The sequence below is a fragment of the Furipterus horrens genome, unplaced genomic scaffold (genome assembly GCF_987537825.1).
Source record: "Furipterus horrens unplaced genomic scaffold, mFurHor1.1.pri manual_scaffold_4, whole genome shotgun sequence".
NCBI classification, from domain to species: Eukaryota; Metazoa; Chordata; class Mammalia; order Chiroptera; family Furipteridae; genus Furipterus; species Furipterus horrens.
Genome location: NW_028327174.1, coordinates 24,517,337 through 24,529,776, shown reverse-complemented (window position 1 = coordinate 24,529,776; position 12,440 = coordinate 24,517,337). Strand labels below are relative to the sequence as shown.

Below are 12,440 nucleotides of genomic sequence, written 5' to 3'. Positions count from 1 at the left end.
ACATAGAAAACCCTATAGACTCCATGAAAAAACCACTCAACCTAATAACTGAATTTGGCAAAATAGCAGGGTACAAAGTCAATATTCAGAAATTGAAGGCATTTCTGTACACCAACAATAAAATATCAGAGATAGAAACAAACAAAAAATCCCATTTACTAAAGCAACAAGAAAAATAAATTACCTAGGAATAAACTTAACCAAAGAGATAAAAGACCTGTACTCGGAAAACTAGATAACACTGAAGAAAGAAATTAAGGGAGATACAAATAAATGGAAGCAAATACCATGTTCATGGATGGGAAGAATCAACATCATTAAAATGTCCATACTACCCAAAGAAATTTACAGATTCAATGCAATCCCTGTTAAAATACCAGTGACATATATCACAGACCTAGAACAAATACTTCAAAAATTTATATGGAACCCCTGTGAACCCAAGTGTCACAGGTTTGATTCCCGGTCAGGGCACATGCCTGGGTTGTAGGCCAGTTCCCCGGTTGGGGGTGCATGAGAAGCAACCACATATTGAAGTATCTCTCCCTCTCCTTCTCCCTCCCTCCCCTCTCTCTAAAAATAAATAAATAAAATCAATTAAAAAACACTCACTTATTTAAAAAAAAATTTTATATGGAACCAAAAAGACCCCAAATAGCCATAGCAATCTTGATACAGAAGAACACAGGAGGAGGAATCACAATACCTGACATCAAACTATACTACAAAGCCACTGTGATCAAGACAGTCTGGTACTTACATAAGAACAGACATATAGACCAATGGAACAGAATAGAGAGCCCAGAAATAAACCCAGATCTATGTGGTCAATTAATATTTGACAAAGGGGGAAGGAGCATAAAATGGAGTGAGAAGAGCCTCTTCAACAAATGGTGCTGGGAGAACTGGACAGGGATGTGCAAAAAAATGAAGCTAGACCACCAACTTACACCACACACCAGAATAAACTCAAGATGGATCAAAGACTTAAATGTAAGCTGTGACACCATAAAAGTTCTAGAGGAAAACATAGGCAGGAAAATTTCAGATATCCCACGTAGCAATATTTTCACTGATGTATCTCCTAAGGCAAGGGAAATAAAGGAAAGAATAAACAAATGGGACTACATCAAACTAAAGAGTTTCTGCTCAGCAAAAGAAAATGTCAGCAAGATGAAAAGGGAACAAATCATATGGGAAAACATACTTGCCAATGATACTTCAGATGAGAGATTGATCTCCAAAATATATAAGAACTTATACACTTCAACACCAAGAAGACAGACAACCCAATTTAAAAAATGGGCAAAGGACCTGAACAAACACTTCTCCAAGGAGGATACACAGAAGGTCCATAGACACATGAAAGAATGCTCAGCATCACTAGCCATCAGAGATGCAAATAAAAACCACAGTGAGATACCACTTTACACCTGTCAGAATGGCCATCATCAACAAATTAACAAACAACAAGTGCTGGCAAGGATGTGGAGAAACAGGAACCCTAGTGCACTGTTGGTGGGAATGCAGGCTGCTGAAGCCACTATGGAAAACACTATGGAATTACCTCAAAAAACTAAAAATAGAACTGCCTTTTTGAACCAGTGATTCCACCGCTAAGATTATATCTGAAGAATCCTGAAGCCCCAATTCAAAAGAACTTATGCACTCCTATGTTCATACCAGTGCTGTTTACAATAGTCAAGTGCTGGAAACAGCCTAAGTGCCCATCTGTAGATGAGTGGATCAAAACACTGTGGTATATTTACACAATGGAGTACTATGCAGCAGAAAGAAAGAAGAAACTCCTGCCATTTGCAACAACATGGATGGAACTAGAGAGAATTATTTTAGTGAAATAAGCAAGGCAATGAAAGAAAACTACCATATGATATCACCTGATAAAGGAGACTAAAGAACAACACAAACAAATGAACAAAATTGAACAAGGTACAGGATAACAGTTATCGGGGTGAAGGGGGAGATAGAGAAGGGAGGTAAGTAGGGGGAGGGTCTAGTCAAAGAACATGTATAAATGACCCATGGACGTGGACAATGGAGTGGGGAATGACTGTGGGAGAAGGGGTGGGCTGGGTGGGGGAGAAAAATGGGGGAAAAAATGGGACACTTGTAATAGAAAAACAATAAAAATAAAAAAAAAGACGCGTCAAAACCAAAACCAAAACAAAAACAAAATCAACAATTAAATGCATAAATGGGTGGAATGACAGATCTCTCTCTCATCTATAAATAAAATATTTTTTAAAAATTTAAATCAACTTTGGGTTTTCAGTTATGTTGATTTAATTACAATACAATTTTTAGTAAGCAAATAGAGATGTTAATATAAATATCTTAAGATCTATATCCAACAGTTTTTTAAAAAGAAATTGACTTTTGAAATGTTGGAGGCTGTAAAAAATCCCATTCAGGTCAAGACATCAAGCCTTATTGTGTTCCTACCCTTCTTGGACACACTCGGAAACCCCTCAATACAATGTGCTGCTCCTTCTCTCCCACACCCCCTTAAAATGAAATTGTTCACTTGATTGATTAGCGATTAAGATGTTCAATGCACATGTGACTCTTTTACTGATGGATAAGCATAAGGTAAGAAAGGTCTGTGGAGTAAAGAAATAGGTATTGTAAATTTATGTGATCAGGGCTCAGGTCCTTCGCAAAACATGAAAGCAATCACATAGAACAACGTATTTGGCCAAAGACTCCTGATTGCTTTGCAGAACTCAGGAGCATCAGAAGACACAAATATGTTCTCCCCTGAAGTCATATGGATGTATAAATATCCAGAAAGAACTTCTAGAAAAATTAAAATGAGATGCAAATTCCCAATTTAGTATGCCACACAAATGTCTGAAATGAAGTTAATATATATTGCTTGTTATAATTTGTTTTTATTTAAATTACTTCAGAAAAATTAAAAGAATATATGCATGAAAACATACTACATTTAATATTGAACATATGCATCTAATAAAAAATATTCATAAAATTCTTCATCTTGATGCTTTACAACTTCAGGTATAAATGCAAAAATTTTATCAGTTGTAAAACACATGGTTTCAAATATATCAATATTGTATGATAAGACAATATGAAACATTTTACAGATCCCAGAAGTAGGTAATTAGTAGTAGTATCAGAGGTAAACTTACCCTTTTTTAGTAATACTGAACCTCTGTTGCCCACCCTTTCTGCCCTAAATAACACCTAAATAAGCTGTTGTTTACAGATGTAATAATTTTCCTCTGTGCAGGGCTCATCCAAAACACTTTTGATTGGGCTATAAAGTATGCATTTCCCTGGATTTAGATGTTCAGTGGATGAAAATCTGTAATGAAAAACAAAATGTTATCATATAGGAAAAGAGAAAGAGAATGTTCAGGGATGGTGTTTTTTGTTAAATCACACAGCCTTTTAAAGCATTTGAATGACATAATCACAAACTGAATCATTGTATTTTTTATTTCAATAGCCAGTTTTCCCGTATTCAAGTACAATAGCACAAAAACTCAGTTATTGCCTCAATCATAAATAGCATTGAGGCCAGGAATTTTTAAATGTTTGCATTGTTATTATTGGCTTTCATAAATGATAAACTTTGCTTCTATTTTGTTTAAAGATGTATTGATTAGTTTAGTCTAGAAAAACAAATCAGAGCATAAGATTGTCATAAATGATGCTGCAAATACCATGTTAATGAATACAAATGAGATTTTTAGATTACTAATGTACAAAAATGAGCCCAGCATATATAAAGCATGAATGGATGCTGAGAATATTTAGCTCCACTATAATAAAGAAAATAATGACTACACTGTTTTCTCTGGACAGCATGTGTATGTAGGTAAGCATCTCTGTACACATGTAAGTGCTTGCACCAAGGTGAAAATAACCACTATACATAAAAACTTCTTCAGTGGTCACAAGTACATTAACTTCATATCACATGAGCATATATGTGGAAGTTCTAGATAGGGCTAAAATTATTACTCACTTGTATTATTCTATTTTCTGTATTCACATGCTCTAGATAAGTTGTCATAGCTACAGTATTCCTATAAGTTACATTCTCTGGTCAGATCTAAGAACAAACTCATAAAGAACCTAAAAGACCCAGATTTCCAGAAACTTACTGATCTTGGGTGGGAGCAGAGCCATCTTTCCACAACCAGGCACCATGTTCTTTATTGTAAGAGAGTCCAATCCAGTAAAAATTATTGTTGGTGTTCATAAAGCGCTGCTTGGAAAAAAAGGCAAACATTAACTTAATTTGAGTCTACTCTGGGCATAATGCACTTTCAAGAAAGTATAGTCATATGCCCCAAAATTTTCATTTATCAAGTCCATTCATTTATGGAGGAAAAAAAAGTCTTACTTCTTGGGGGAATGAATGATGTAAAGGGAGTTAGGGTTTTCCTGGAACACTTTCTTCCTAGGTTATCAACGATCCAGTCTGACCCCAAATCAGCAGTATCTTGAGGAATAGATTTCATGGATCTAACCTACTCATCCTGTACTAGCACAGGTTCTTCACGCAGCTAGAGTTTCACACTTTTCCTTAGAGGTGGTAATTTTATGATCATATTCTCCATATTTATGTCACATGATATCCCAAAACGATGACAACAGCTATATAATTATAAAAGAAATTATAATTGCAATTATAGAAATAAAAATTTTAGAGTTATAAAAATAACTTGAATCTTTGAATGAAAATAATGACTCAGCATTCCTTCCTTGATTTCTCTCTAAAAAGTCTCTTATATTTTATATAGAACCTACCTGAATTTTTACTCTTATAATATAAATCTTTAAGAAATTACATGTAGATTTTTATAATGATTGTTTTAAGATTTAGGAAATTAATAAGTTATTAGTTCAAATATAACCAATCAGTTACTATCTGATTAAGGACTTGATTCAAAGAATTCAGTTTGTTTAAAGAGTATATTTTCTTAGGTCAAGGAAAATACAGAAAACCAGAATTAAATATTATACATGCCAATTCATCTCCATTTTGCAACTGAAGTAGACTGGAATTTTGAGAAGCACAGAATTCCTTGCTTCCTGCCCAAGTTTTATGGTCATTAGAAATGAAGTAACAGTTGCACTGGTATCCAATCCACTTCTCTGGGCAAGAACAGCAACCAGAGCCTAAGAGAAAAAATAAAGCATGACCGATAGCATTGGGGATTTGATATAATCAATGCTCTTCACTCATTCAAAAATCATTTGCTATTTATTCTTTTTAAAAATATTATTTAAATTCTACTAAAAACACTGCAACTTGGGATAATATTATGACCAGGTCAGACTTGAACTTTTTCCTCGTGGGGATTATATCCTAAAAATAGAGTCCAAATTATACAATTTCCAATAATTTATTAAATGTACTTAATGCTAATTGAGAAAGTATTCAATATGTTAAAACACTGTGTAGCAGAGTAGAAGATAGGAGCAACTGTTAAAAGGACCTCTTTTGAGAGAGTGACCCAAAGTTGAGTTTTACTGTATAAATAGGAGTAGATTAGATGAAAAAGATATTTAAGGGAGAAAGGCACTTTAGCATATTTTTTGAGTCAGAAAGAATATGGTACATTGGAATAATTCTGATATATATTTGATTATTTATTTTCTAAATAAAGTTCAATAAAACAATTAGCTTGAAGTATGATCATTTAGTTTAAAAAGATAACATATTGAATATTTATTATCCGCAGTGACAAGAGTCATGATACATAGTAAGTACTTAAATCTTTGCCAAATGAATGGTGTGAAGTTGTAGCATACAACAGTGGTTACAGGGCCTGGGAGGTAAGGACGAAAGGGGAGATGTTGGCCAAAGGTTGAAATCCTCCATTTAGAAGATGAATAAATTCTGATAATCTACTGCATAGTACCATGATGATAGTTAACAATACTGTATACTTGTAAGTTGCCAAAAGAGTATATGTATCTTCACCATTAAAAAAAGAAAAAAAATATATATATAATTATGTGACGTGATGGAGCTTCTAGCTAACATTACAGTCATAATCAATTGCAATATATAAGTGTAACAAATCAACACACTGTACATTTTAAACTTATGCAATGTTATGTGCCAATTATATCTCAGTACAGCTGGAAAAATGCTAACAAGCTATAAATGAATTGCTATATAATCGCAGAAGATGACAAAACAACTTGGAGAGCATTTGAAAAAAAAACATTAAAAATATTGAACTCTGAACTGGCCTTACTTGATAAATATCTGTACTATATTCTTAGTTATGAAAGAAATAGAAGCAAAGGTAAAGAGATATAAGAGTATGTTATGAGCAAACAAAGGTAGAAAATTAGGATTAGCTATAATATGGACTGTAATTTATTTTTGATTTGTTACTTAAACATCAACACTCATACAAGAAAAACATCATTTCAGGTTAATATTTTCCTTATCATTATATATCTATATAAATAAATGATGTGCATTCACTGTTATTTAAAACTTTTTATATTAGAGAACAATGAAATAAGACTATTCTAAAATTAGCAGGTAAACTTGTATTACTATATGTAATATTCCATTATGCTTCAGTGTGGAAAAAATAAGAAAACGATTTCATCCTCTACCAACACAAAGGTTTTCCAAAGTATGAAACCTACCTTCCTGGGGTTCAGTGAGGGGTCCTGGAAAAGATGTTGGCTGAACACTTTGTTCAGCAAATTCTATAAGAAATGATTAGACATTTACTTAATTAGATGCAGGTTTGTAAAATAATACAATATCACGCATTAGTGAAATGAAACCTTTCATATTAAATGGTTTCATCACAGTTTTGATCTTTATATAAACGAGCCTAGAAACACTTACTATTTTTTAACAAAATTCTCAAAGTAGCCAGCAACACAAGGCACGTTACTCCTAAAATCCCAGAAATGAACCTCCATGGAGTGGTCTGAAAAGCTGTGGACAAAGAGAAAGAGAGAGAGATGAGGTAAATGAGAAACACAGGAGCTGAACTTGCTAAAAGCAGAAAGTAGGGAGGGAAAATCCAAAAAATTTCTTTGCCTTGACAACCCAAACATCTTGCTAGCGAAACACTGGAAAATGACACACCATTCAGAACTCCATCCAGTACCAAAATTTTTATTTGATGTGTTACTCTTCCAAGAGAATATCCATACCTTTTTTTTTACGAGCTCTGTCTTGGAAAGGTGGATTTAACATTTTTGTTTTAATTGTCAAATAAGTGCAGACACCTGGAGTAAGGAGAGATGAATGGGCATCATGTTCTGTTTTATGTGCTTACATAACAGACATTATTTTCTCAACAAAAGTCACAAGATGGTAGTCCAATTTTCATTAGGCAGATAAGAAAATTTAGAATCCATTGATAATATTATTTTCTCAAGGTACCAAAATGAGTAAGTGCCCAAGTCCGAAATCAAATGAAAATCTGTCTTGGGCCAGAGTTTTTAACATACCGTATGATTGTCACAATAATCCCACCTTGGATGTGCCCTCCTGCTAATTTCAATGCATTTGCTGCTCTGAGACAGGTCAGGTTCTCATGGATTTGTAGAGGTTTTACAGAGACAAGAAGACGTAGGTGCATCTGGACCTGGTGTGAGAAGAGGTTCACCAACCAATGCCTGGGTAGTAATGGGGATTTGGATTCATTCCACAGTGCATTGAATTATGATACATAAGCAACCATTTTTTGGTACAAGCACAGTACATTTTCTTATACACACAGTTACTTAATTGTAGTCATTTCCCCAAAACAATTTAACATTAGGAAATTCTGCATTAACATTAGCACACTCCCAAAGAGTGTTGACGTTAACAACAGTCCAATGTGTCAAACTGTTCATCTGAGTAGGGTTTAGATGTCACAACTTAAATGTTAAAATTTTAAATAGCGCTTGTAAGCATTGTGTTATTAATATTTGGCCTTCTCTATTTACTCTATGTTAGCATTAAGTTGCTCATAGTTTAACCTGGTTAATTCAGATCCCACTCAGAATTTAGAGCTTTCCCTTGTTATTTCTAATTTTACTTTATGACTGGCACCTCACATACCTGCCATGAGGAATGTTGTTCCAATGTTGATGCAGGTAAATCAGGATGTTTACTTGTCCAAGAAGAACGTTGTTAGATCACAGAATCGAGCAGGAGGCTAGGAATCTGAGAGGTGCATGTGAGGAAATTTAAAAGAAAAAGAAAAATTGTGCATTTAAGCAATGTTCTTGAATTATCTATTGATGAGACAGAGATGTATAGTATGAATAAGAGGTAGTAAGTCACTAGCTTTTAAAATGTCCCAGAAACCACAATACAGGAAGTGCTCACTTGTATAATTGTACTTGTGTAATGTAAACACTTTGACTATGATAAAAAGAGGTGAGAGGAAGTACTTTTTAATGTGTGAAAATCACAATCAGCTTAACAGTTATTGGAACATAGGAATAAAGGTGGTCAAATCAAACTTAAATTTACCAACTATAATAAAATTCCTCACAGAATTTTTCTTCTTTAATGATAAGAAACATTTATAACTTACCTGTGCTATTCACAGATTAAAGCACTTGGCATTTGTTAGCTCATCTATTTATAAAAATGGCTTAAAAATGAAGAACATAAAGATATGCATTTTTCTGAAGAAATAACTAAGGCAGAGCTAAATACTTGACCAAGGTCACTAAGTCTGAAGCCTTGGCTGTCTTTCTCCAAAGTACATATGCAATGTATTTCAAATCAGGCCTGTTCCTTTGTGTCTTTGTCTTGTAATTTTTATTTCTTTTCTTTAGCACAGAATGGTTGGTATTTTCATCTCTCATTGTGTATTCTGATCCCTGCCTTATTAATTCACCTGTAGAAGGCAAATATCAAAAGTATAGAACCATAGTTACTTCCCATTACTGTTCCATGCACACACACACATGCACCCCTGTGATCTACAACTGCCTCTGGTGGTCTCTGCCCACACTAGAGTGCCTCATTCATGTGAGCTTTTAATGTTTCCAATACTGTATTCTCCAATGTTCCGTTCCTTGCAAGTCCTTTGAACATGACTTCAATCACTCTATCATCTTTATTTTTACTAGTATATTAATTATTATATATTATGGTGTTCTCTCATTTAGATAATATGCTGATAGTTAAATTTACACTTTTTTGTTCTCAGAAGAATAACCTTATTAGTGGGGGAATAAAATGTAGGGCAGATAATCAGAATAAAATCCTTAAGTGTAGGTACCTTGATCTCTGATTAAGTATCTGGAAATACAATACACCACTCATCCACATATAAAGCAGACTCGCAAGTAAGTTTCTCTTTTTATATTGTTTATTTTTAAGCATTGTAATATTACCATAGATGAACTTCTTTTTGTTAAAGACAGTCTTTTTAACCAAAAACCAAGGAAAAACAGAAACAAAAAACAAGGAATGTAATTTTATTTTACAGTTTCCATGAAGTTAAAAGTTTCTATCTTTTTATGCAGGGTGTATGTAGATGCTTTAACTGAACCACCAAAATTGATGAAATTTAAATTCTAATCAGAGAATGTAAACATAAAAGTTCACTCATCTTGACTTTAGGCAAACCCCTGTTGAGAGACGTGATGTATCAATGATCCTATGCCCACTTGGAGTCTTTTCATTTTTAGTTTTAATATTGGACAAAGATGAATTAGCAAAAACTGCATAATTTTGCTTTTTATTATAAATCACCTTTAATAAATAGAACTTTAAGATTTTGCTTTCAGATTCAGTTTTGAGATGATACGAATTTGTGACTGAATATGTAGTAGGCATTACAACTACCTTCCCACATTCACAGAATGACCTTCGCTTGGAAGTTATTCTAAATTTCCAGAACCATGTTTGATGAGATTTACCTAAAATATTGTCTTCTTTTTCCATCTTAGTTCACTTACTTAGAAATAAAAATTTGTCAAAGATGTGTTCAATTCAAGAATCTTAGGCTAAAGTCACAAAAACAGAGAGCTGAACGCACACACCCACATGCTCACACAGAAGATGTATATAAAAACGCTCTCTTTAATTCTTTCCGAACTGCCAACCCTGGTTGATTCTTTGATTCCTTCTTGTGTGTGGGTAGTTGAATTGCTTTTGCTGCAGGGTGCCTCCTACTTATCTCCACTTGGAGCAGCGGTTATTATTGCCCCACGCACATCCCTCATTATATTGTAAATTCTGGCCAACCAGTATCTGAAACTCTGCATCTGCAGACTTTTTTCTCCTAGAACTGCTGAAAGCCCTCCTGATCTCACACATGGCAGTTGGAAGTAATGAGGAATTATCACCTGGATGGGCTTCAACCAATGAGTCTTAGAATTTGGTGTAGTCAAACACCCTGATCTCTTAAAAATGCAATTCTGAACACCTGGGTTTGTCCCATTTCACGGGATCACTCAACAGTTTTAACTTCCAATCTCCTCCTCTAGCATCTCCATTCAGAGAACAACCTTTATGATGTTCTGCCTGCCCTTTCTTGTATTAACACTCTTTCTGACCTTTATTCTATGCACATCCAAATAAACTTTGCCCTGAAAACCAAACTTGGGTCTGATACAGATGGAACCCAAACTAAAATGTCACTGAAATGTTCAGATTCAGTTATGTGTTTGCTTTTAAAAAGTTAAGACTCTTTCCAGAAGATGCATCTCTCTCTGCAGGAAAGGCTCTCCCCCAATGGCCATTGGAGCAACCCTACTTTTTCTCCACACTAGTTTATTATTGCCCTTTGTTCAAAGAAAGAAATGATTCTAGTAACTATATCATTAAGAACAAAAAAAGAAGCTAGGGAATATAAACTAATATCCTCTTAAAATATGAACAGCATATGCTTAGTAATTTCTACCTAAAATATTGCAGAACATGGTAGTAGTATACATGCTATGAGCCCCAAATGAGAAACTTATTTTGATTTCACTGTTTTGAAAACATATGTGTCCTCTGAGTGAAAAGAAAATTGCTAACATCAGGCTGTAACTTATTTTCCTCATGAGGGAGAGGGAAGATTCTCTGAGATAAAAAAAAAAAAGGATTCTGGACTAACAAATTCTTCTGTAAACTTGTTAATAACAAAACTGCTAGCAAACACTGGTTAGTTCTGCTTGTCAAAATCCTTATCTATTGAATATTTTAGCAGGATGTATTAGAATATCTAAAACTATTCATGGTTCAAACAAAAGATAGGACTAGAATCTATGGGTTTATGGAGTACAACTTCCTGGAAAATGTCACATAAACTATATGACCATCTGAGTATAAAATAGAGGTATATCATGACCAAAGCACCACCTTTTATGTATGTGATGCAGTCACAACCTCCCATTAATGAATTCATTTGTTGTTTTGTTAGTCTGGACAAGAGTGTATCTTAAGGTGGAAAGAAGGACCCGAGGAGCTGCATTGCAGGCCTGGATATCTTACTGCTTTGCCTCTACTTCATAAGTATTATACCACTGAAATTACTAGTAAAGAATGATACTGAGTAAAGTCTCTGAGAATGCTTGTGAGTCTGGTTTCACAACCCAATCCTTTGCATTACCTTCCTGATGAATTGGTAACTTCCATTCACGTAGATCATGAGAAATATGCACACTTATATATGTGTGTATATATATATATATACTTACATATATATACATATATGTATATGTATGTATGTACATATAATCATACACCCTCCTAGCACATATCTTCACTTGCAGCAGAGTTATCATGCCCCTCTCATGTCCCTGGGAACTTCCATTGTACCAGGCATATTTCTGCACTTCTGTGTGCCTGGAGCCTTCATCTCCTCCTAGGTCTGCCAAAAGCTTAGCTGCCTCACATTAATGAATCTCAATATTTGGTATATAAACATCACAGCTACTTTTGCCTCTAATACACAGAGACCCTCTGGGGATGCATGTCTGAAAAAAGAAATGTGGGAAAAATGTGTTTCCCTTTTCTAAAATTATAAAAAAACTTCCCTAACATTGAGAAAAGGAGAGTAAGCTAATGGTGAACTGGTGGAAATGGTGGAGGAGGGTGAAAGGTCAAAAGGAGAGGTCAGAGTGGACTGCTGCTACTGGTAAAAAACACACTATGAGAACAGAGAATGCATTGGTGACACTCAGGTAACACTGAAATCAACATGTCCCTTCATCAACACTGAATCATAATGGGAAGTGAGGAAACACCTGAAAAAAAAAAACCTCATCCTCTACTTGAGAGAGTATTGTGCACTTTCGGCTATCAAGGTGTATTCTAACTGTTCTTGTCATTAACTGCAGATAAGTTCCCTTATGAGGACATGGTATCCATTGTGCTTAACAGCATCAGACACCACTGTTTCCTGCAATATCCAATAATCTTTGTAAGCACTCGGGAAATAATAACAACAATTTGTAAACTA

At 34.5% G+C, this 12,440-nt stretch overlaps 1 protein-coding gene across 2 annotated transcripts; it reads right to left on the bottom strand.

The window, feature by feature from the left end:
- Positions 1 to 2,990: 2,990 nt before the first annotated feature.
- Positions 2,991 to 8,276, bottom strand: LOC150011374 (natural killer cells antigen CD94-like). Of its 2 annotated transcripts, XM_090275429.1 has the most exons (7): positions 8,090 to 8,276; positions 7,192 to 7,266; positions 6,878 to 6,970; positions 6,670 to 6,732; positions 5,024 to 5,175; positions 4,155 to 4,258; positions 2,991 to 3,349 (listed from the first exon to the last, which is right to left on the bottom strand). In XM_090275429.1, exons 1-7 carry the CDS (start codon positions 8,094 to 8,096, stop codon positions 3,229 to 3,231), a joined length of 615 nt encoding a protein of 204 aa, XP_090131555.1. In that variant the 5' UTR covers positions 8,097 to 8,276; the 3' UTR covers positions 2,991 to 3,228. The 2 variants fall into 2 exon arrangements, with proteins under 2 accessions (XP_090131555.1, XP_090131556.1); XM_090275430.1 differs by lacking the exon at positions 7,192 to 7,266.
- Positions 8,277 to 12,440: the final 4,164 nt, after the last annotated feature.